The 26,452-nt window shown below is 38.8% G+C and overlaps 1 protein-coding gene across 11 annotated transcripts in view; it reads right to left on the bottom strand.

Annotated features, from left to right (window-relative positions):
- Window positions 1-26,452, bottom strand: part of PALLD (palladin, cytoskeletal associated protein) — a 187,296-nt gene that overhangs the window by 17,211 nt on the left and 143,633 nt on the right. For 4 of the 11 annotated variants that reach the window (XM_071432025.1, XM_071432027.1, XM_071432026.1 and 1 more), the window contains 5 exons: window positions 21,390-22,082; window positions 7,287-7,422; window positions 4,819-4,920; window positions 4,211-4,261; window positions 2,607-2,828 (listed from right to left, as the gene is read on the bottom strand). In XM_071432025.1, coding sequence (XP_071288126.1) covers window positions 2,607-2,828; window positions 4,211-4,261; window positions 4,819-4,920; window positions 7,287-7,422; window positions 21,390-22,082 — 1,204 coding nt within the window. The remainder of the gene's footprint in view (window positions 1-2,606; window positions 2,829-4,210; window positions 4,262-4,818; window positions 4,921-7,286; window positions 7,423-21,389; window positions 22,083-26,452) is intronic. The other 7 variants (XM_071432030.1, XM_071432036.1, XM_071432031.1 and 4 more) reach the window with 4 other exon arrangements.

The raw sequence follows: 26,452 nt of genomic DNA, 5'->3' as shown, positions 1-26,452 counted from the left end.
GTTTGATCTTGGGCAGCACAAGCATTTTTAATCACCAAGAATTAGATTCAGCCATGTGAAGAGTGAGCAGTATGAGATTTATGTAACATTGTGTCTCAATTAATCTCTTGTATGGCATTGTCTTAATTCTGAGGAGAAATAATCCCTTAAAAAGAAGTATTCCATAGTCCCTTCTGTAGCACCACAGGTTTCTCATTTCAATGAGAAAATAGTTTTACATTATACCAAAGGTTATAACAAAGAGTAGGCTCAGATTTAAAAAGTCATACATATGAAGACAGAATTTGCACATCAGTATTCAATTTACATGGCATGTTCAGGGGAAAAAATAATCAAGCCAATAACTCTGCTTAGAAAAATCCCTTGTAATGAATGCCAGATTTTAGAAACACTACAGTCCTTCCCAAAGCCATTCCTTGGCAGACCTGACAGAATACTTAGAAGGGAGGAGCTTCAAGTTAGTAAATTATTTCCAGCTTTTCATTTGCCAGAGTAAAAAATTTATTCACAAGCAACAGTTCCAGCTTCAACAAATGACAGCAGAAGGGCAGCACTCAGCCATTGAGCTTTTCAAAACTGCTGTCTTGGAATGCTCTGGCAGATGAGGGGAAGACGGTCTTGGACATTTGTGAAGCCTGGCTAACAAGCAGCCATATAACAGGACTGATATTGGTTCCATCCAAGCAACTTAACAAATTACACAAAGCATCTGCGAGTGAATGGAACAAAGGGCCAGAGTTCCAGGTGCAAGAGCAAATCCCTTCTTAATGTGCATGCTTTGACACTGCAGGAAAACAGAACATGGCTGTGAATTCACAGGGCATTCTCATCAGATACTCCTCTGTAAGGGCAGGCTTTGGGGGAAGTGCTAGGAATGTGGCTTCTTGGCTGTGCAATCCTTATCACCCCATCGAGGGAAAGAAGACATCCTCTTTCATCTGTCTTAAATGAGAGAGAGAAACTACACCTTAATTGGAAACTGTGGAAATTAGGGAATGGTGAAGTTGACTAAGGCTGACTCATAATAGGTCATCTAGCAACTTAGTCATGAGCCTCAGGCAGAAAGAATATCTCTGCACACAGGCACTTCTGTCAGCAACAGACCCATTTGCATTCCACCCTTGTTCTGCACAACAGACTCTTACCTAGGGTCATCTCAGAAGTAAGGCTAGACATGAAAAGTTTGGTTTCAGTCAGACTGGGCTTATCTTCCCAGTGTCTGTTTCTTCAGTTTGAAGCAGGAGTGCTTTTTTGATACAAGTATACTGATCTACCCTGCTTACTTTGTAGTGGTTCACATCATGTTGCGCTCTTGGAGCACAGAACTGGATTCCTTTCAGATGAAACTAAGCCAGAAAGTGTGCTCCAAGAACTCATCTAGTGTGCATCTGCTTCAGTCTGTGGGACGAGATTAGAGCTAGCCTGGAGTAAACCCTTCTGATGTGTGTAGGGGTGGAGATCTCATTCTAGAGATTTTCTTCTTCTGGTCTGCACTCCTTGCTGATGTAGATGTAGTCCTAGTTCTCTGTTCTTCCTCTGCTACCTCATAAAGTCCTTTTTTTTTAAATTAACAGCTTGTACAGTATCATATACATATATCATTGGGCATATAAAGTCACTTGCATTTCTCTCTGTTTGAAATCCTGAGTACCCATAAAACTTACACTGGATGAGAGATTTGGATGTGAGTGCTTCTGTGAAGATCTTATGTAACAGACAAAGCATCACTGATCTTGTCTAAGAAGATAAGAGCGCCTGTCCACGAGAGGTCTCTGTGAGAGCTGTGAGAACTTCACAGGGAAGACACTGGCTTTGGCAGGGGAGTTGAAGAAGCTGCTGCTGTTTGCCTGCTGCATAATCAGTCAGTTGATTGCCAAGCGATTTTTGAAATGGTTGTATGCAACCTATCCAAGGAGGGCATTCTTCCAGACTACTGACATCATACAGCTGGTACTTTTACATTTGCTACAAGGAAATGCTTCCCAAGCCCAACCCTCCCTCAGAAGTTCATCATTAAAACCTCACCATCATGTCTCATCTTGCTGTTGGGATATACGGGAGCTTATGGTATTTTATTACACCTTCTTCTACATTCCAGTAAAATCCAGTCTTGTTAGTGTGTGTAGATGCTGAAGAATGAGAGACACCATGCTGGCTTCTGAACTAAAACCCACATATTTTTGCATTAGCATCTTACCATGCCTGAACTAATTACCCATGCTTGCAAGATGAGGTGGCTTTTGGGACTCCTATGCCAGCTCACGTGGGGCTTTCTAGCATTGCACTGCATTCTGTGCACAAATGTACCCTGAAAGGTAATTCTGAAAGTGACTTTCCTTCCAGGTAAAATAATTGAGAAGAAGCCTCAGGAGGGAGTAACTGAGAGCAGAAGCCTTACAGTAGCATTTTTTACTAGATTTTGACTGAATAACTCCAGTTGTGCCAAAAGAGATTCAGCAGTTTATGCTAGATAGAAGATTTTCTTTTCAAGTGTGAATATCTCCTGTTCCTGTAAGATACAGCCCACAGAGTCCAGAGCCTGATGGTAAAGGACCAACACAGAACTCTTCAGAGAAGTTCTAGAAAGATTTACTGTTTTTTCTTACCTTTGGCTTTGGATTTCCTGCCACTTTGCATGTAAATGTGACTGGCATTCCCTCAAAGATTTTGTAGTGCTTCAGCTTTATCTCAAAATAGGGTGACATACTGTTATCAATAGGTTCATCTCCATGTTGCACTTCATCATCTGATTCTTCCACAGGAGATCTCTCCAGCCTGTATTCAATTTCACTGATCAGCCTTTGCTCAAAGCTGGAGACTTTATATTCCTGTCAAATGAGAAGTAGATATTAGTGTCCAGCTTCAACACATTGCTCAGGAAGATGTGTTCTTAATATTTGGATTTTTTTATTTTACTAATCTTTAACAAGCCATTAAGTTTTTACATATAAAAGGAAACTGTATCTTGTTGAAGAAAAACACTATAATCCTTGTCTCCAATAGCTTCCCTATGAAACAATCGAGACATCTGGTATGAGGCAAAAACTGTATTTCATGTTGTCTTAAGGTCTAATTTATAAGGGGAAAGAAAGTCATTGGTTGCTTTCTTTCCATTTAAAAAAAATCCTATAAGAATAAAAGTATTCTGAGGCAGTTCATAAAGACAAAAGGAACACACTAACATTTCCTTGAGGGTACAGACAGATTTAGGGTGGGTTTTGTTTCCAGATGGCTAGAAGACCATATGGTTCACATCTGCTATTTGCATAGAACTCTACCAGAGGCTGAACCAGAATGATAAAATTATTTTGTTTACAGTTGCCTGTAAAAATGAGGAGAAAAATAAGAGAAAATTGCAACAGTGGCAGTCCATGATAGTTGTTTCCCTTTACTCCTGTTGCTATGATTCCCTTTGTGTGGGATCCTCCCTTAGAAACAAAATTTACCGTAATTGTATTGAAGATATAGCAAGAAGAGCAGAAAGGTTCATTGAGTGACTTGCTTGAATTTGTTATGATTTTCTGACATACACTGTTATTTGCTTTCTTGAACTGTTACTTTGCAGAATTCCTGCTTGGAATCTTACTGATAAGAGTGATAATGTCAGACTGTAAAATAGCTCAAAAGCAGGAGAAAAAAATATGAGCCAATGCTCTTCTCAGTCAGCAGAAATTCAGACACTCTTTCAAATTGCTTTTGGCCATTGTGTCTGACTCTTGTATTTAAGAACAGAACATGCATCTCATGCAAAGTATCCTTTCACATCCTCATCCCCTGTTGCTGCCTCTGGTCTGAGAATGACGTGACATGCTTCTGCCATTGGTTACAGAACTAATAACCCTCGATAATTGCAACAAATGGAAGAGCAGAGGAATACCTTGTAAGCTGCAGATAGTTTTAAAATTTCTTTGTTTCCTGAAGTGCACCATAAAAATAAACCATGAAGTATATGACAGTTAGTATCATGTCAGTGTATGTTATTGTTACAGCACAAAGATAGTGGAGCACACGATGATTGCTGTTAAACTGTCTGCACTCACACAGGCTTCCAGAACAACTTGAACATCCTCATAAATGGAGTGCAGTCCAATTCTCCACAGTTATTAATGCTAGATGACCTCTTGTTATTAACCAAGAACAGCAGAATGGAAAGGGGACAGAAAGAAAAACAGACAAAAAAAAAAAGACAGAAAAAGGTGAAAATGATAACCTTTTGAATATCCATGGGACTCACTACAGAAGCACCAACAGAGCGAGCTTCCTGCAAGGGTAGAAGAAAAGATAAGAGGAGAAAGAAGACCAAGAGATATCCATGACAGTTCCTCAGTTTTTATCAGGAGAATGTGCTTTGTGCAGCACCATAAGCAAACGAATGCTACACATTTCTGAATAGCAGCTCTGGCATCTAAACAATGGAGAGCGTGTACCTGGCCTTTCAAGCAGACTTTCTGTTGTGGTTTTGGTCTGCACCCAAAAAGTGCCTATTATACAAATAAAGAGAAGATGGTTTCAAGATAGGAGATGCCTTTCTGCCTTCAGAGACTTAAAGGTCAGGACAGAACAGGATAAACAGAAGAGTTTAAAGCAGAAAGCAGACATTCGAGAAGTCTCAGCCTTATGGAAAAACTGAGCCATGGACATGTGATCCTCCAGGTTATTTCACTAATAGATAACATATGACTTCTGTAATCAATAACCATCCTATCTTGTATATATTTATTGTCTTGTGTAGGATTTTATTTTAATGACAATCATAGTCAGTAAAAGAGAAAGGCTGAAAGGCATTTTGTCCTGTGAAATTGTAGAGTTATGTGGCACCTGTATTGCAGGATCTTCTTCTGGTTCCTGTATGTTGAAGACAGTTGCAGCACTGTCTGCTCCCAGCAATCGACGAGCCATTTTTTCCTCATATGTTAATCTCTGAACAAAAAATAAAAAGGACATGAGGGGGGAAGCAAAAGAAAGAAAAAAATAGTATTTCTCCAATGACAAAGCAGTACACAGTAAGCAATGCTTAAAGTAATGTTGATAAAAGAGAGCAGCAATATATTTCTAACAGAAATTTTCTACCACAGATTGTAATGCATTTTTCTAGTATTACAAGTGGCTCTTTTGGCTTAAGCAACCCTTACACTGACTCTGCCATTTGTTTCCATCCTCATGCCAGGAACTTGGGTAGGAATGAGCAATAGGAACTGCTTAAATCATGGCAAACAGAAGAGGGCATATCAAATCGTCCCAAATCTTATCCAAGTCATTCTGCTCAGTTTTTACATTAGAACCACAAGGCAGAAAACACTGCCACAAAACGATAAGGAGATTCTACTCTACTTGAATATTTTGTCCAAAATTCAGAAAAATGTATTCTTCAAGATTTTAAAATTTCTATTTCTTCTTACTCTTTCAGAAATTTAGCAGACAGCTTATAAAAGACAATTTACACTGAGAAAACAAATTAAAGGAAAATCTTAATGCATAAACCAATTATTTCATTATTAGTTTTCTTTCTGCATTTACAAATGCATTTCAGACACTTTCTTACAAATCATCATTGCAAAAAAAATGCAAGTTTGTGGAAGACAATTTCATGGTGAAATACCTCATTTAAGGAGAAAAATGAAAACTGAATGAAGAATGGAAATTGTAAATATTACATCTACTGCATGTATGCTTTTTTAAAAAAAAATCTCATGTAATTTATTTTTGTCTTAATGTTATCTTGCAGCTAAACCAGCAGGCTGAAACTCGTGGCAACTAGGTAGCAGTGTTGCCTCGGTTACAAGCATCTAAGGAAATCATGAACTTTTCTTCACTTATATTTCTTCTGCAGTCACTCCAAGTGCCCACTGCCATGATTACACATACAGAATTTACCCAAGACAGCAGGAATCTGCAAGGCAAAAGCCGCAAGGCAAGCACCAAAACAGTTTATTTAGTTCAAGCTCCCACATCATCTGATCACAGTTGGTCTCTCTTTTTTTTTTTTTTATACCTTGGGCCATGTGGGCATTCTCAGGACATTCCATTCATTTGCCCAGGCCAAAAATCTCCCTCACTTTCCAAAATAGGCATTGACAGTCATTCTCAGCCCACTTCCTTGGAAAAAACAGGAACTAATATACTCTGGCAGTGATTTTGCTTAACTGCTACAGAAAACTGCCAAATGCTGTGCAGTCAATGGAGAAAGGTAACAGAAGCAGCAAACACTCTGAACATTCTCCCTACTTCACTCCATTGACCTTATTAAGAACCAAAATTGAGCAAAGTTGATAGACAGTCTGACTCAATGGGCTTTCTTGAACTACGCCACCACAGTTCACAGCTCAGACCTAGAAGCAAACTTAGTAAAATTCTGGGCATTGTCCTGAGAAATGTAAAATTCTACTTCCTTTCAAAGTGACACAAAGGCATCCCAAGGTATTCAGATTTTTAAAAAAATATTTTATTGACAAAACAGAGGTGACAGTTTACATTTTAAAAATTACTTTCCTCTTAGAAGAAATTCCTGCTTCAAAGATAGTGTCTTAATAACTGTAAAAAATTCTTAGGAAAGTTGCTTCTCATCAACTCTGAGCAGGAAGAATTTGGTATTTTATCTTTCATGTGTATCTTAAGTGCATAAAAAGGAACAGAGCTCTTTGTGGCTGTGCATTTCCATTACTTGATATGCTCATTTTACCTCATTTCTTGACTCCTCAAGCAGTTCATCAACCCTTGAGTCTGCAAGTTAGTACTATGGGTTATTTCTGTTCTACTGGTCAAAATTCTATCAGTCAAAAGAAGGCCCCCCCAGCTGCAGAATCTAATGATTCCTGATTCCTACTGGGTTGTTTTTCATGATGAACTGCCTTGTACCTCCCCTGATGTCCAGTTACCAGCTACTGCTTCCCCCATCATCCAGTGGCTGGGCACAAGGTAGAATGAGCCTGGACTGAATCAGAGCTGTGCATGTTCATCCACTCAGTAATGAACAGTCGAAAGCAAATGGCCCTTGAGGCTCAAAAAGTCATGGAGGTACAGACTGTGCAGGCTTCTTATGCAAATTTACCATTTTGGTGACCTCCATTGCTTGTTGAGTCCAAGTAAAGTTGTCAAATAGGAGAAGGAATGATAGAACAAAATGCATCATTCCTTTTGGAAATGCAGTTTTGAAAGTTCAATTAAAAATTATAAATACATAAAAAGCAATCTACAACAATTATTTTATATGTAGCATAGCTCAGAAACTACCAGTGGTGCCCACCCTCATTCACTCCCATTCCCCAGGGTATTTTATGTTTTTATACCGGTTGCCCGTTGTTCAAAAGGTCCTCTTTGAAGCGAAGTTTTCTCTCCAGATCCTGAATTACAGCATCCTTTGACCCTTGAATCTCTTCATCTGATGCTATCCTAGCAGTTCTGCCTGTTTTCTTGGGAAATCCTCTGCAAAACAGTACCAAAAAAATAATGAGCTTTCCTGAAGTAATTTGTACTCAGGAATGTATCTGGAATCAGTGTTATTAATGAAGAAAACAACATTGTGTCTTTGAAACTAGAGGTCTGACATCTTTCTTTCTATAGTGTCCCTACTAACTCACATTGCTGATTAAATGGTTAGTTTAAGGACAAAGATGAAACTATCCTTTATTTGTGCTTTAGTTAAAATAGCCCTCAGGATTGCTTGGCAGTGGCTGTAAACACCACACACTCACAGATGAGCAGTGGCAATAAAGCAAAATGAGAGGAAACATGAAAGAGAAAGCATGACTAGATAAGTGGGGATGGAAGATAAACTAGGTTCCTGTGAAGTACCAGAATAAAGATCAGGAAGATGTAAGACAAGGCAGTTAATTATTAATTTCTTATGTTATTTATTAACTAATTCCTTGTAGCAACTTTGCAATAACTGCATAACTTCATGTTTATTCTTCATATCTCTGTGAACACATACCCATAAGGCAACACATAAATGCTGTTGCTCTAAGAAGAGCCATTCACAGCCTGGGTTACACTGGGAAAAAGAAAAGTCATCCTTGTGAAGCAGTTCTCAGCAGCAAGGTTTCCCAGTGGAATTGCAGCCATTTAGCAGTTCACATTCACAGAGCTAATTTATTCCTCTTACCAGCTTACAGGATAGGATTGCACTTCCAGCAATTTTCACTCCCATTTTCTTAAACAGTACAGGAAATTTTATTTTTCCAGACTGCACTAATATCTAACATTTTACAGTAATGTTATGATGGCTTTATTGCTGGAAATGCCCAACATGGGTGGTTTCTACTGGAGATCAGCTGTTCTTAACACAGTTGTGAAGAAATCAGCATTGCTATCACATTTGAAACTTGTAGTACACTCCATTTCTCCAGTGAAGTCACACAGGATTGTTTAAAACACTGATAACTGGTTCAATATTAGTTTACAGGGTCTTTATAACCTTGTTGAGTAAATAGGGCTCAGCTCCATTACATGTGAATGACATGGAAAACATGGAATTGAATCAGGTAAATAGACAAATTCAGATGATAGAGATAGGAAAAAAATCAGACTAGCAGGTAATTGGCAAATTTATTTCCAATACCCAACTTAATAATTTAATTATCAGTGCCAAAATTCTAAACAAGAATCACATGCAGATAACAAATTTTCTTGGATAATATTGAATTCTATGTTTCTATGGTTAGAGAGACTTCATTCTTCAGGAAGTGCTTTCAATGGTAATTTCCAGCATTAGAAAAAAATGAAAAAATACACATATACTCTCAAAAGCCAAGAAGGAATTAAGTAAATAGATGCAGAAGACAATAGTTGTAAACATTCCTAACTAAAACATTTCATATTCCATTGTTGTAAGTAAATCCAAAATGTGAAAACAGCGAAGTTCTTGTAAAAATGACTGCATTTTTACATTAAATCCCAGCAGAAGAGCAGATATTTGCCTAATTTCACAAACAGACATAGAACTACATCCCTTGCCCTAGAAATATTCATCTGTTAGCTGGTGACCACCAAGTAGAATAATTCCCTCGGCTTTCAGCTGAGGTCTTCTCAGTCACAATAAGAAAGCAAGTCTCCTCCACTCTGTTTTGGGAAAGAGATAGGAAAACTGTCCCATCTACAGGGAGCCAAGAGAATGTTAAGAGACAGGGATAAGGTCTCTTCCAGAAAGAGATGCCTCAATTAGTCCAGAAATTTGGTGCAGTAAATGTAAAGGAAGACATGGAAAGAAAATGGACAGGAGATGGTGGGAAGAGTGGATCAGAAGGGAATGTCCCTCAGGAAGGCTCAGCATCTGCTGGCAGGCTGGTGGGCAGGTGCCAGCTGCTTCTCCCCTTACAGTCCTTCCCTTCACCTCCCAGTCCTTAATCACCTAGGCCAGCATTGCCATGAAACCAAATTTTGTCACTTTTGAGACTACCTACCCCCCAAAAAAATTAAAAATCCCCAAACAAACAACAACGACACCACCCAAACAAAACAAAACAAACCCAACCCAAAAATCAGCCAACTTCAAGGCAGCAAATTTCAAGTTTGGCTTCACCTTTGGCTTCACCTGTGCCAGCTTTTAATGGAGACATGCATCCTCCCTTGAAAATTCCAAGTAATACATTAAGAAACAGCTTTCATTTCTCATTCTCACAAATTTTATACTTGACTAATAAATAGAGTTTTTCCAGAAAAAGGCCTGCTTATGCTTGCTTATGCTACTCAATAGGCTGTAAAGGTGAAATGTACAGTTCACCCAAGTAAGTCACAACAGTGTATGAAAAGAAGAATGAGCTACGTGCTTGGGAGTGGATTTCAAGTAAAGGATTTTCTGAAGCACTATTGATTATGTCTGAAAACAAAACCCCCTAAGCAAATACACACATTTTTCACAGGGAAATGAGTACCCAGAGAATTTAAAGTTAGTAAGTTCAACATCCACACTAAACACAGGAAAACAATATCACAGTCCATTTCTAAACAGAGTAGGGTAATAAGAAAATGAAAATTGAATCATGTCAAACCTCATGTTTATCTCTCTGTCAGGCTGAAGCGCATGCAGATAGGCAACAAGAAGTAGCTTTAATACACTTCAGTTTATGGCTTCTGAGTTAGCCTTCAGGAGCTGCAGTAAGTTCCCTAGTAAATCAGGGAAACAGAGCCTGGCTGAAATTTCTATGATATGGCTGTGTAAAGCTATTCAGTCTGAATATTCAGCTATTCAGAGATAACCAGTGATTTCTTTTTCTATCAAACTGAAATAATATAGTCCAATGAAGCATTTCAAAGAGCTCTGTATACTAAGTTGAGCGCTTAGGATTTCAGCCTTAATTGGTAAAGTGAAATAGAGAAACACATTTCTCAAATTGGTTGATGACACTTAATTTGCAGAGGCTGTAATTCATTTGCAGGTAACAACTGCCACTTACAATAATCTTCATCATTTGTCTAGAGGTGTTCTAATGATGAAACTCAGGAAAATATTCAAAGCATGATAGTAATGGTAATGGAAAATTAGCATTAACATGTTAAGCATCTCGTGAGAATCTATGAGATTAAAACTTGGAAATTAACAGTATTATTTCAAAAGGGAAAGAAATCTAATTCCAGGGCAGCCCAGTATAAGACATGAAATTGAGCTGTTTTCCTTTATTCCTTGCTATTAGACACTGAATCCAGTTTTACCACTGCACTTCAAGAAAAATACAGCAAACTGGAAAGTTTTAGAACAAGAAAACTACCAAATGGTTTTAAAAACATAGCTTTTGTGACAAACTATGTCACGCACAGAGGCAAAAGTTCTTGTTTATTTAGTCAGGAAATTAGGAGAATGAAGATAGACAGGCAAATCAAATGAAATGTCAGAAATCAGACAACAGCTGACATCAGAAAATGGCATTTAATCATTCTTCATGTCCATTGAGGATGATAAGTCACAATAACTTGAAGAAGAACAGGCCTAGCTTAGACACAAACAATGTAGAACTCTCCTTCCTCTACCCTACAACAGTGACATTTAAACGCTGGAGCAAGTTATGTAGCAAAGCTACATAGGAATTTTATTTAAGAACAAGGTATGCAAATATGACAGCAATGGACTGGGGATCCTGGGGAACTTTTAACAGGAGAGGCAGAGTCCTTAACAACCTTCCAGATCTCTGGCTTTGTGTCAGATGATCCCGAGCTCTGCACAGTCCATGTGGAAGTGTCACCCAAGACCTAGTCAAGGCAACTTGCTTGAAAAGTAGATTATCGTCCCTATAGCATTTAAGCAAGGAAGCAGTTGGTTTAAAAATTTAACAATAAAAGTGAGCACTGGTCAATTTCTTCAAATACCTTTGGAGAGCTTCTCTCTTCCTCTTTCAGTACTATTTTAAATTGGGACAAAAAACTCAAAGCAGTGCATAAGGAAACACAGCTCTTCCTGCAGATGCTCTGTTTCCACCCCCTCTTCAGAATCTCTTTCTCTAACTCTATACACTTAAAACTGTCCAAATAGATACATGTGTGTGTGTATATATATGCATACATACATACCCCTCAGCAAGTTAACTCTTAAGACATACATTCTTGGGATGAATTTCAAAATGTCTACAAAGCAATGATAAGAAATATCAGATAGATTTACTTTAGTAAATCTATCTTCCAAAGCACAGATCCTTTCAGCCTGAGTAATGGTTTACATGGCAAGACAGCCTGGCAGCAAACTTTCTTCAGCTGCTTTTGCAAATATTTTCCACCATCCTTACATGCCCTTATCTGGATGCATTTAGCTCCAAAGATTTGTGTCCTCAGTGACGCATGAGCTTTCTTTCTGTCTTCTCTCTGGGATAATATCAAACAAAAAAAATCTGCCAATTCATTTATGTATTCGTATATTCATTCTTTGCCCCAGGCAAATTTCAGATTTGCTGCATTAAGCTAGCAAGAGACAGCATATTTCAGGCTATTGACAGCACCAGTCTCGAGCACACAACCACCACCACAAATGTGCAGAGAAATGAACAGGCTCGAGAAGTAGGCTGCAACTCATATGGATTTTAAGCACCTCTGAAATACACATCACTTAAGTCAGTGGGGGCTTGAATCCAGGTGTAGATAAAAGCACAAATGTTTGAATTCTTTTGGTCAGAAAGGGTGTAATGAAATTGCCAAAACTGTCATCTTAATTCACACAGAGATTTTTGACAGCAAAGATTTTTGCAGCCTCGGCTTGGCTCTCCTTAGTTTTGAATATTTGCCCTGACATTTGTTTAGAATGAAAGCCAAACCAGCAGTACTTTTTATGTTTTAATTACACGGAGTGCATGCTGGATGCAATTCTCTCTTTTTCTATGTACCTTTTACAGTGTAAACAAGGGCAACAGGCTGGCTGTTGTTATCCTTCCAAGAACAAATTCCTGTTTGCAGCCAATATGGCTTAGTTTCACAGAAATCCAAATTAATTCTCTGGTACTGAGGTAATGAACAGTTACTGTATTTTTTTTTTCCTTTAAAACTAAAGCCTTCCAAAAATACAGCTAATTCCTGCTCACTTCACACATTTTTAACTTACTGTAAAAGCAAAGTTACTACAAGCACTGTAACAGGTCACAAACTTTGAAGCTGCAGCTGTATAATAAAATTGGTTTAGTCTGATCTTGTCATACATGCTGTGGAGACCAGGAGCTTCAGCTGTGTCCAGTAATGTGATGTTACATGCATCTGAATGAAGGGAATGCCTGAAGAGCAGACCTGACTAAGGATGACTTGCAGCAAATGGAACAAATGTAACAAAAGACCAATTATTTCTACCACCAGTGTTCTGAAACTGTGGCTGAAAAAAATAAATCATGTCTCAGCATTGGATAGGGTTAAGACAGAAATGAACAATATAAATTTCAGAACATCTTTGATCCCTCTTAATGTTTAGATAACAAAGAGTACAACTCACCTACAAAGTGCATGAGTGCTACCATTTTTTTTCCTCTAAAGCTTATGTTTAAAAATGCATTTTTACTCATGAAAAGAAGAATTACTACTTTTTCATTCCCCTGTTCAGTTCCTTCCCCTCCTGAGCAAGCAATCTCTCTGCCTCATGCTGCACTGGTTACTGTAGCTACATAAGCACCATTTGCCATTCAAAAGATGTGCATATATTTTGACATCAAATCAAAAATCAAATGCCTATTTTGTAATCTGAATTTCTGATTGTTACCAGGAGTATACTGGAACTGATGGTCAAGAAGAAATAACTAAAGCATCAACTGCTTTAGGTAGAAAAGGCTGGCACAATCCTCATAGTCCTGAAATGTTTAGAAGAACAGGTAACTGTGAGAAGCATGTAAAGAAAAAGCTACACTGGACTGGGAAAAGGTGTCATATTCAAAATATCAACTAATTTCAGTTGATGTGGTGTTACTGGTTAAGGTCTCTGCAGCTATCAAGCACTGTACCTGGCTTTTACATTCACAGATGTTTTTGTGGCATTCAGATCTGTTTAAAATAAAGAAGTTATAAAATTAAGTCCCCTGAAAAGAAAAACCTGCAGACCAAAACAAGCATCAAAGCCATGCTGTGAACAGCCTCTCTGTCTTTTCAATAGGAAAATACATGTACTAATTATCTCAGTTCAGTTCACTGCCATCTTCAATATTCTTAAGTAGCTGCAAATACCATTTTGAAAAAGAACTGGATTATGCATATCTTGAAAATTAATACTTCCAGATGCAATGATTGTCAGGATACTGTTATTTTGGCTAATGTCTGAGTGTCTCCATGTTACCTCCTTGAGCTCTACTTTTGCACAGCTTTATTTGATTAGATCTGGTGCACAACCTGGATTTCTAAGTTCAAGTGGAACAAATATGCAGTCATCATATCTCAGAAAAGCTGATATGGATATGTATTTTATGATAAGCATGTGCAAAACCGAAGTTGCCAATATGAGCTGTTTCTTAGCACAACCAATAGGAACCAGTCTAATATCACAGCTAAACCCCTCATGTGTTGGTATAATAGCCACAAGAACTATCCAAGCTATGGGAAAAGAAAAATTTCAAGAAAATTTAAACAAAAATTGTTTAATGGACAGAAGCAATAGCTTAACAAAATTGGAGGCTGAGAATGAATGCAATATTCATTGCATTCATTCTCTGATATTTTCTGGAATTTTTCCAGTTACAGCAATACTTGCCTTTAGATATGTTTTCCCAATATGTTACCTGGGAATATCTCCAGGTATGACTGAATAGGCAGCAAAGAGAGATGAATTCTCTCTCTTTCTCATAAGCAAGGAAAACACCCTGACCTGTCTTCTCAGTTTGATGTTGGAGTTCTTAATCAAGGTACTTTCTTCTACGCATCATGATTTTCACATCAATACTACTGTAGATAACCTCTATTTTTAAAAAGTTGTGGCAAGCATAACTTACAGAAAGTCCCATCTACATAAGACAGCCCTGCAGTTTACTCTAAAATGAAAGCTGGCTTTTGTGCTGGGAGAGTGTTGAAGGCTGTAAGATGAAAAGATAGAGAAGTGTATTTCTCCTCAGAGTGGTCACCATCATTGCCAGTTGACTAAAGGAACATGACAATCACTAAAATATTTGTTTCAATTCCATTTGAGACAGAATGCAATGGACAAATCACAGTACACAGCTGCAAGAACAGACCAGTAACTCTGATTCAAAGAGAAAAAAGTGCAATCTCTTTCTGATATTGCTTTTCTTGTGATTCCCACATAATCTCCTTTATGATTTGGATTTAATGTTCTAAAGGTCACTGAGACAGCAGTTAAATTTTGTGCAGAATGATAAAAGAAGCTTATTTAATTACCTTCTACAAGGTAATTGTACAAGGTTTTCCATTTTCCATCCTTTTCCAGAAAGTAGTAACTCAATATTCATGTTCTTTCACCAATTCTATACAGTCATATTTTTTTCCTGTTCTTAACTAAGGTAGTATTACTGAAGATATCTACTTTAAGAAAAGGTCTGCTTTAAGGAAAATCATTAATTTTTAAAGTTGTCTTCAAAAGGATATATGTATAGCTAACAATATTTATTTTTTATACTTAGAAAGAGATCCCATTTCTCCAGGATAATTCCACATCCTCTATTGGCAGGTTTTATACTTTTTAAAAGCAAATATTCACTAAATAAATAGTCAACAAATCCTTCTCATGGGATTACTTGTGCTTTCACAAATACTCATGTAAACATATAATTTATGTGTTTAACTAGAACTTTTAGGTATACTTATCTCTATTCCTTCACGTGCAACTTTTTATTTTTTTTCTAGGAACAGTGAAATTCAGTTTCTAGCTTCTACAAACTTAACTGTGAACTAACCCCCCTCTGTTGTATGTTTCTGTCACATTAACTCTCTTCCCTGAAAGTGGTTTGTAACCAAAAGCTAATCTGAATACAACAGATCCACCCACCCTGGAGTTTTCTTTAGGTAAAGAAGGAAAGAACTGAGATTTTTAAGAACAGTGTTCAACAGACTTACTCCAGCCAAGTTTTACCTCAGAAATTACTGACAAGTGCTCATAATTCCCTTAAGTACTTAATTAGCTATGCAGTTCCACCAGCACTTTTCTTCTGCTTAATAACACAATGCTTTAGCAAGACCTGAAGTCTACCAAATCTATTCCATTAATAAAAAAGGTCATTGCCAAAGCTTGTTCAATTAACACCACCATAGCCACAGCTTGAAAATACTGGTTACTATAAAGTGTCTAGAGCTTACTGGAAAATTGAGATAAAATTTATTCAAGGGAAACACTCACCATATTGTTTCAAATAAATGCTTAAAATATTTAAAGATTGATTAGTAGGTATTAATGTCCAAATAAAATGTAGTAAATTCACAAGTAGTTATTCCCATAATACACACAAGACTGTAAGACCACATGCTATTAAAAAAAAATCCAAAACAACCAAACCACAAACTCCATTCCAAACAAATTAACAATTCCCACTGCAATGTTTCCAAATCTATCCAAATTTAACTGGAAAGAATATTCATTGGTTCAAACTAGTTTAGCTATGCAGTCACTTCCACAGAATCTCAGGGTTCAAAACCAAGGAAAATGTTGAAACATTAGCATGGTATTTACTGTTCATGGGCCCACAGAATACCAGAATTGAAGAGAGGGTTAGAAATGTTTTTACAGAATCACAGAATATTCTGAGTTGGAAAGGACCCACAAGAAAAACTGAATCCAACTCCTGGCCACACACAGGACACCCCAAGAGTTACACTGTGTGCTTGAGAGCATTGTCCAAATACTCCTTGAATCCTGTCAGCCTTGGTGCTGTTACCACTACTCTGAGGAGCCTGTTCGAGTGCCCAACCACCCTTTGGGTGTAGACCAAGTACCCAACCTAAACCTGCCCTGACTCAGCATCCGGCCATTCCCTCGGGTCCTGTCACTGGTCAGTGACTGCCCCTCCTCTTTCCCTCACAAGGAAGCTGCAGACTGCAGTGAGGTCTCCCCTCAGTTTCCTTTTCTCCAGGCTGAACAGACCAAGTGTCCTCAGCCACTCCCCATATGGCTTCCCCTCAAGGCCTTTCACCATCTTCATTGCCCTCCTCTTGACTCTCTCTAATGGCTTAATGTCTTTTTTGTATTGTGGTGTCCAAAACTGCACACAGGACTTGAGGTGAGGCCACCTGAGTGCAGAGCAGAGCAGGACAATCCCCTCCTCCTTTCCTGGCTGGGGATGCTGTGCCTGATGCCCACCAGTGCAAAGCTGGCCCTCCTGGCTGCCAGGGCACAATGACTTTCCATCAATCAGGACCCCCAGTCCCTTTCCAAAGAGCTGCTCTCAAGCCTCTCATCACCCAGACCTCTTGGATATCCAGAGTTGCCCTGTCCCAGGTGCAAAATCTAGCACTTGCCTTCATTAAACTTCATACAGTGGGTGATTACTCAACCCTCTAATTTGTCAAGATCTCTCTGTAGGGCCTCTTTGCCCTCAAGGTAGTTGACAGTTCCCCCCAGTTTAGTATCACCAGCGAATCTACTTAGTATTCCTGTGAGTTCTGCATCTAAGTAATTTATGAAGAGCACTGGCCCTACACTGGAGCCATGTGGAACCCCATTGGTGACTGTTTGCCAGCCTAATGCAACTCTTTTTACTGGAATTCTTTGTGCCTGACCCATGAGCCAGTTGAGCACCCATCATATGATGTACTGATCCAGCTGAATGCTGGACATGTTGTCCAGAAGGACACCATGAAAGACAGTATTGAGAGCTCAACCGAAGTCCAAAGAGATTATATGAACAGGCTTCCTTTGCTCAGCTAGGTGGGTTACCTTGTCATAAATGGAAATAAAGCTAGTGAAACAGGTCTTTCCCCTGATGAAGCCATTCTGGCCAATGACTGCATGATCCTTCAGGTGTTTTTCAGTAACTCCAAGAGTAATCTTCTCCATAATTCTACCAGGCACTGAAATGAGACCGACAGACCTGTAGTTTCCTTCATGCTGTTCTTGAAAACTGGGACAACATTAGCCAGCATCGAGTCAAGTGGGACCTCTGCAGATTCCCAAAACAGTTCAAAAAGACATTGAGAGAAGTCTTGTAATGACATCAGCCAGCTCTTTGAGGATTCCAGGATGAATCCCATCAGGCCTCATAGACTGACAGGGATCCAGCTGGAGCAGTGATTCCCTCACAAGTTCAGAGTTGACTCTAAGTTTATAATTCTCAGAATCCTCATCCTTCAGCTGAGGGCACTGAGAGCCCCATAGTCCGTGACTGGTTCTGAAGACTGAAGAGAGCATTAACCCTCTCTGCCTTGTCTATGTCCCTGTTTGTATGGTGAACATACTCATAATTTAACAAGTCACTGTTATTTCTGGACTGCCTTTTGCAACTAGCATACTTTTAAAAGTTCTTTTTATTGTGCTACACAGTACTGACTAGCTTCAGCTCTAATTGAGCTTTTCCCTCACAATTTTCTCCCCATGGAGGAGAGCAGCATCTCTGTAGTCCTCCCATGTCACCTTGCATCTGCTGGTCAAACATTTACTTTTTTTTTGCCTTGCCTCTAGAAGAAGATCCTGCCTAGCCAAGTTGGCCTTCTGCCTCACCTGCTTTTCCAACATTTTGGAATTGCCTGCTCCTGTGCCCATAGGAGGTGTTGCTTAAAAAGTCACCAGCATTGATGGACCCCAGCACCATCAAAAACATTTTCCCAGAGGACCTTACTCATTTTTTCCCTAAGCAGTCTGAAGTTTTAAATCCAATTGCTTTGTGGTTGCTGTGGCCAAGACAACCACCAATTCCCACTTCAGTCATAAAATTCTCTCTGTTAATGAGCAGCAGATCAAGGAGGACATCTTACTGAGTTGGCTCTCTTAGTGTCTGCACCATGTAGTGATCATCCAGGTGTTTATGAACCTTCTGGACCTGCTTGTATTACCTGTATGGTATTCACTAACATTTGCCAAGTTGAAGTCCCCCATAAGGATAAGAGTGGTTAACTTAGAGATGTTCCTTAGTTCCTTAAAGAATAACTTATCAGCATCACCATTCTGGATAGGAGGTTTATAGTAGACTCCCATGATGACATTTGCATTACTTGTTTGTCCCTTAATCCTTATCCAGAGGCTTTTGACCATGCCATTGCCAACTGTAAGCACCATTCATTCCAGACCCTCTGTTACATACAGTGCCTCTCCTGCCCTGCCTCTCCTGCCCTGCCTATCCCCCCGTGAACAGCCTGTAACCATCCTTCATGGCACACCAGTCCCAGGACTCATTGCATTATGCCAATCATGTCATCTCTCTGGGGCTGGGCCAAAGCTTTTAGCTCCTCTTGCTTTGTCCTGCCTCTGCTTGGATAGATTTCTCTTTTCAGTAGAAAAAATGATACATGCATGGGAAAGGAAATGACTAAAGAAAGCTAATGAAGGAAGGTTTGACTCCAAGAGGAGTAACAAAGACTATTGGCTTGTATACAGCCACAGAGAAGTTTACTGGTGCTGCCTTTGACCATTTCCAAAAATAACTTCCTGCACCTGCAATGTTTATTACTTAACATTAATTCTGCTCCTATCACAACACAAAACTGAAAAAAAATACGCGTACCAAGTTCTGCTTTTGAGGAGCAGATCTGTGGTTGTGCCAAGATTTAGCAATGACAAAGTCTTTGAAGATAAATGGCTTGACTAGTATTTCAGCTGCTGAGCAAAACTTTGAATGCAACAATTTATTTCTTGCACCCAGTCTGTAAAGCACACTGTCAGGAAACAGCATCATAATTTTCAACCAATAGATCTTGGAGGTCATGGCAAAATGGTGAGACTACAGGCTGAAGTTATGGAATAGTGTATGAAGCTCAGAAACTATGTCTCGGATAGAGAAATGTGCTGAAGAGGACTTGTGAGGACGGAGCAAAAAACAAAGGAAAAGAAGTAAAAAGTAAAAGGGGCCAAAAAAAGAATTGAGGCTATAGCATAAAGCAGAAGAGGCCTAAAGCTGAGTGGGAAATGGAGGCCAGGGGAAGAACTGCTCAGGAGTGGTATTAGAATTACGGGAAACAAAGTAATTTACTCAGCAAGACACACCAGACATTAACCTACACAGTAACATGAAAAAGAAGAAGCCAGGGAAAAATTGGCATCAAAGATATATAACAATAGATTATGGCTTTTCTGCATCACACAGTACATATTTTACCATGTTTTAACGTTATAATTCAGATGACAAATGCTCACTGTGTATGTATATATACATACACACATATATATACACACATAAATTATACACACATACATTCAGTATAGTTAACACGATCCAGCTCCCATCTGGACTTTATTTCCTGAGGGAATGCAGAAAAACAGCCAACTACCTCATCCTCAGCTCAGACCCTGAGGTTGCTGCCTTATTGGGGTGGGGGAAGGAGGAATATAGATAGACACACCATCATGTGCATACCCAGACTAGCTGCTGCACTTGGGGAAGTGAGGGGCATGGTGAAGGGGGAAGAATCTTTGCAGAGTTGTTTCTCTGTCCAAAGATCAAAGGGAATGAGGAAGAACATAACTAATTCTTCAAGAGAGAACATGTATCCATAAGCACAGAGTAAGAGGGAAAGAGGGACACAGCAGAGGCTCAAGCTGCTGCTATTACCCTCACAGCACACAGAGGTGAGCTCAAAAATGAATCCAGCTCTTGTCAGAGCTGTATAGCTGGACTAGAACCCTTTCTTGGAAAATCAAGGGTAATAGCAGGCTTCAGTGGGCTGTGCTTACTGGTCAAGCTGTCAGTAAATTAATCATGCAATTTTCAGTGCTCAGTATCAATAGCAAAACTCAGCCAGTGCAAAGGACACAGTAAAACAGAAAATCACAACTATGATGACTGCAAGGGCAAATTGCAGTATTTATTAATTTTTCTCCTAAAAACGTTTCATAGCCAGACTCTATAATGAGCTGTATGAAACAAATCAAGATAAAGAAATGCTTTTTAAAACAGATACATGACTTATTACTTAGATATCTGTCCTCTTTCTTCTTTCTCTTCCTTTTCATATCTTGGATTGAAATAACAGAATTTCCCACTGCAACAGTATGTAGCTGAGCAAGTCACCTAGATACTGTAGATATGTTTAGACAAACTTCTGGACAAAGTTATAAATAAGCCTTGGATACAGCTATTTTCATTTTTGTTCTTCAGCATGTCTCTTTGTTCTCTAAGGATGGAATGAGAGTCTAGTGCCAGTAGAAAGAAAAACTGATCTATGATGGGAGCTAACATGCTCCAAAATACTATTTTGGCCTTTAAAGAAGACAAAAGGGGAAAATAAGTGAGCGGAGTTGTTAGGGATAGGGATTCTGTTTGTTTTTATGCACTGCTATTTTAAATCCCTCTGTAAACACTTTCCCAAACTTCCTCAGAACAAAATCTCTAGCTGAAGCCAAGGAACTGTTATGGCCACTTTGTTATCAGATGTATACTTTAATACCTTGTATTTTCAGTATCACAAAGTTATAAGGACTTCTGAAAGATATACTCTGTACTTGAAATTTCTCTACCTGCAGATGTAATAGGAACAGAAACAGCAAATATCACTGAATAACGTGACTTTAAAAGAACTGGCCCATGAGAAGGGTTTTCTTGGATCTCCTTTCACTGCCCTGGGCCTGCAGAGCCTTTTGCTTCTGCTTTCACATTTTCTCAAACTCCAGTTTAAAGCTTCAGCTTCTCATCTTTTGTGCTCCTACTGTAGGGCTCTTTCAGAATCTCACTTCTGTGAGGGTTAAAAAACTATCTCACATCTTGAGCACAGAAGCACTTGCAATTTATTCACACATCTCTCCCTCTCAGATAACTGCTAACAGCAAAGGACCCTAGAAAAGTACAAATGAAGCAAGTGCAATAATCTTTACAATCTGCAGTACATCAAGGAGCTCATCAGCTGATACTTACGGAGGCGTCACTCCTTTCGGGAGGCCTAATGCGTTGACAGAAATGGGTGGTGGCTGGGATGGCAGCATGGAGCTGAGAAAAGCTGCTGGAGACTGGCTGGAATTAGGAAATCTTGGAGTTGGAGACAGGCTGTGGGAAGGTGAAGAAAGTGAAGGAAGAGGAGGGGGTGGAGGAGGTGGAAGTGGAAAGGAATCACACACTGGATATGTCGCTGTTGGACTAAAGACAGGTGGAGGTGGGGGTGGAGGGGATGGAGAAGAAGGAGACCAGGCATATTCCCCTTCTGGAGCAAACTGCTGAGAGAAGGGAGGAACTGGCACTCTCCCAAACTGTTTCTGAGAAGCAGTTGGAGACATAGGAGAAGGAAGGCTAGATGTGGATGACCCAGAAGATGGAGTCACATAACCTGAAGCAGGGCTGATGTTCTGGGCAGCAATGAACTGCTTAGGCCGAGCATAGTTGAAGGAGCTGGAAGACTGCATGGTTGGGGAAGTATGAGAGTTAAGAATACTCATTGGCACAGGAGAGGTGGCAGACTGGCTGGACTCAAGCTCCTGGAAGGAGGGGGGAGGAGGAAAGGAAGGAGAAGAGGGAGGGTGCTGATGATCAGGTTGCTGTTGGTGACGGTACCACTGTCCACTTTCTTGTTCCAGACGAATTTGGTTCTGCAGCTGCTGTATTTTTTGGGGGTCCCTGCGGGAAGGAAAAATAGACAAAAAGATGATCAGACATGCAATTCTGGCTGGAGAGGAGGTAAAAGTTCCACTGGTCTATGGTCCAGGAAAATTGAAAGAGAGGGAAAGTTCAAAGCATTTACACATGTTGAATAGCCCCACTTCTTCAGAGTTAACGCATAGCTACAAAAGTCCATTTTTTTGTCCTCAAGATGAAGGAAAAAGGGTATGCATAATAGAATTTAACAGAACCATCAATTCTTCAAAAAGGTAAATTATATGGCAATGTGAAGCACTTAGGATATTTTAAAGGCACAATCCAGATAATAGTATTCAAGGTAAAAGCACTGAAACTCTTAACAAGGTTTCTTTTTGGTTCTTGTGATTTTTTTTCAAAGGTCCCATTTCAATGATAAGGCTGAAATATTTACCAAGTAACAACTTCAGCCGTAGCTGAATTTCTACTGTAGCCTCTGTGGGCCAGACAGACCTAATTACAGCCATACTTTTAATGAAGTACTTGGGACCAACTTCTGTGTTAGAACCATCCATGTATGTAGATGAGCAAAGACTTCTGAGAAACATCTGTAACCTAGGGAAGCTGTGAACTGAGCTTCCCCAGGTCTTTAGTCTCACTTTTTCTCCCCAGTTTTATTTTCAACTGTAGGTCCTGAGACGAATCTTAGTAGATACTTAATATAGTTCTGGGGCTATCAGCTTAAATGGAAGTAAGAATTTAATTTAGAAATTCAGAAATTCACTGGAAGAAGAATAGAGACTAAAAAAGTTAATATGCAGGAGCACTCAGAACTCTTAATTAAGGGGAAAAAATGAAAGAAAACAGTAAAATATTCAGCACTGAAGCAAATCAGAACTGGGGGTTTTTTTGGTCTCAATACAGCTGTTTGAAAGACATTAAGCTCAAAATTAACTGTGGTCTATCATGTGACAATACATCAGACTAGCTTGCTTGAAATTGTCCTTTTTCTGCTGGAAAACATAACTTTATCTCAATACTCCAAATATCCACAAAGTTTCAGCATATGCACATATACCTTTTCTGTATATTTAATATATAAATACTTTATTGTATACAAGTATGTCATTGTTTATATATAATTTAGGTCATCTAAGCAGACATTTTAGAAGCAGTTTGCCTAATGCATGGCATATGAATGTATGATTCTGGCACAACAATATACTTTTGTTGATAGCAACAAAATTAGAAATGGTAATACCATCATATTTTCCACTTGAAGATTAATTTTGATATTCCAACCATCTACATTTCCCAGAAAATGTTTTCTGACAATAATTCTGCTTATGATCTCTGGCCAAAGGAGATTGCTTAGATAAGAAAAAGGGGAGCGAGCTGTTTTAGGGCAGAAAACTGAAAAATGAGTAACTTATACTTAACAGTTGCCTTTCTTTGGTATTGTTGTTGTAAAGATAGTTCAATTCTACCAATGTCTTACTAACAATACAAATTGCAGCACTTAAAAGGAGATTAACTTTTTAACTTAAATTAGCAACAAGAACATTTGAAACAGTTTACAGTTCACTTTGTAAATTTTAAAATTAATTTTTTAATGTTGATTATAGAGATTCTTAATCCCTATCAGTTTGACTTTTCATTCCACAGGATGCCAGCTGAAACTTATTCTATTTTTGTGAAATTACTTAACATTCATCTTTATTTAAATCAGTTAAAACAACACAATTTTGGTTCCTGTCGACATTTGACTTGCTTAGTTGATGACAGCAACAGTTCTGGTCACTTCTGGCTGGACAGAGAAAACCCTGTAGGATTACTACTTTCACCTCATTCTGCATCTTTGGCCTGAATATTTGCAGACCTACTGTCCAATACCTCTAAAATTATTAACAAATAATAGTTATTTTATTTTTCATCATAATCATCCTCAATTTTTTTTTTATTTATTACAGACAGACTAAGGTAAAAAAACGAAAAAGGGGATAATTTAGCATTGTAAATAAGGTGTTGAATATAGAAGAAACAGCTGTCTCCAACACTACTATGTTTATCCAACATGTGCTGAAAGCAAGTAGGAGTGTCATGTCTTGAGACCTTTTTATTTGCATTTGCCAAGTCACATGGCGCTGCGCCCGGCCAGCAGCATCCCACAAATGCCCATCTATGGCCTTGTCAATGCAAGTGCAGCGCTGCAGCACTGCCCTGCACTGCTGCTGACCCTGCCAGGCACAGGCAGAGACCAGATTCAGGCCATCTCTACAAAAGGATGACAGGCAAAAATGAGGTTGCTCAGCTCTCCCACTAAGCTTGACTTGAGGCTGCAGAAATATACATGCCTGTAAATCAGGGTTTATTAGCCCAGGACAGTACTGATTCAGGTTGAACAGCTGTTGGTCAGCTTAAAATCGACCTAAATTAAGTGTTTGTTTGCTTAAAAAATAGCATGCAAACACAACCATTATCACATCACTCCATGGGGCAAAAAAACCACAAAGACCAGCTTAGAGTAAATTTTCATGCCAGTTGTAAGAGTGCACAATCCTTGTCTGCAAAGGCATGTTCTCTACCTCAGAGCTATTCTTTTAACATCAGACACTGCCATTTTCTTGAGGAGAGGTATTCTAGAGATGTGTCATTATGAAGGAGAAAAGGAGAGGAAAAAATAACAATTCACCAGTGTTTCTTTGGAATGACACCATCAGTGGTGGAAGTTCTACATAGGTAGATCCTCTGCTGTGACAAAGGCAGGGAGAGCCCAGCTGCCAAAATTATGAAAATTATTAGTTTCTCATTAGTAGGGAAACAAAGAAGGGAATTAAAAGAGTTTGGGTTTTGGATGAGATTACAAGGAAAACTAATTTAATTGTAATTACATCCTCTTTCCAATTAGTTGAAATGTGTTTTGTAATTTTAAAGGGCACACATGCATTCAGGAAACACATCAAGCTTGCCTAAACAATAGAGCATAAACTTATTTTCTCATGTGGAATTTTTTATTTTGCCAAATAATTAATTATAACAATATAAGAATGAGCATATAAAAGTACTTTCTTAGCAAATTCAATCAGTAAATGATAAAGGTAAGTAATTAGAAAAAAAATCATAGCTAGGGTAAAATGAATATTGAGAAACTCCATCACCTCACTGAAAAGCAGGCCTAGTACTACATAAGTATGTTCAAAACTTCTGCTTTAGAATTTGTAATGTTTTTCCAGTACCAGGTATTATTAACCAAGATATTAAAATACATTTTCAGATGATCTGATAGGTATGCTAAAAAAGTTCCAAAATGCAAGCAGCAAGGCAGTAAGATGTTAATGAAAGCAGACATCAGTTACAACAGAGGGGAGGTTTCTGAGCCATGAGAGCAGCTCCATGCATGGGTTTGGTACTGGGCACTCAGAACATGCTCAGTAAGGTGATGACTTTCAGAGCTAAGGGACAGCAAGAAACATTTGGAAACAGATGTCAAAAGCAAAGAGGAGGGACATGAGACATTAGGTTTCTTGTTGGACAACAATGGTTGCCAATACGTACACCACAGTTTAATAGCGACTTGAGAAATCATATTTTGAGGTATGCACTTGGTTTAAATTACAATAGGCTGGTTTATATTTTTATCCCATTTTCATAATGCTTTTTCTTCCTGACAACCTCTGTATCACATTGCTTTGAAAACAGAGCAGTATGTGACTGAGAATTAAACTGGTAACAACCCCCATCAGGAACTGTAACTCTAAGTGCCTGAACAGAGTGGAGTAAAGGAGCAACATAGGTAGTGGTTGCACATCTCTCCAAGTCTCAACAAGACCTGGCTGCTGAATTGCAGATAACATTACAGCAGATGGCATTCCCAGGAATGCAGTAAATCCTACACACTTAACTTCTGTCCTAGGCTCATTCACATATTCCCAGTATTAGGGTATGTACCAGCTTTACTTTTATCTTACATTACAAAGCTTATTTAGAGAAACAATGTCCCTCTTCTGGGAAGCATCTTACTGGTTGCAGTTTAATCATCAACTTTGTGTACCTTTAAACACAAAAGTTCATATGGAAGCCCCTTCTATCCAAACTACCTCTCTTGGAAGGGGAAGTTCCCAAAAGGAAGAGAAATGCTGTTGTAGCCTTGAAGCCTTTGTATATGAAATGAACCCTATTGAGTCATGCCTACCATGAAGTATGCAAGGACATTGAAATTTAGTCAGTGTTTTACAACACAGTACACAAAGTAAATGGAAATAAATGACCACAGGTAAAGAACCAAGACTAAGTGATGTTTTCTATAACATTTTAAAATTCCAAACTTTGTACCTCCTGATCTCAATAAAATAAAATGGAAAACAGACAAAGAAAGGCAATTTTTGTTTGAAAGAAAGAGTCCTATTTATCTC

The sequence above is a fragment of the Agelaius tricolor genome, unplaced genomic scaffold (assembly GCF_023055355.1).
Source record: "Agelaius tricolor isolate 1412-34295 unplaced genomic scaffold, bAgeTri1.0.p SCAF_8, whole genome shotgun sequence".
NCBI lineage: Eukaryota > Metazoa > Chordata > Aves > Passeriformes > Icteridae > Agelaius > Agelaius tricolor.
The sequence above is the reverse complement of the archived record's forward strand: the minus strand, read 5'-3'. Positions and strand labels throughout refer to the sequence as shown.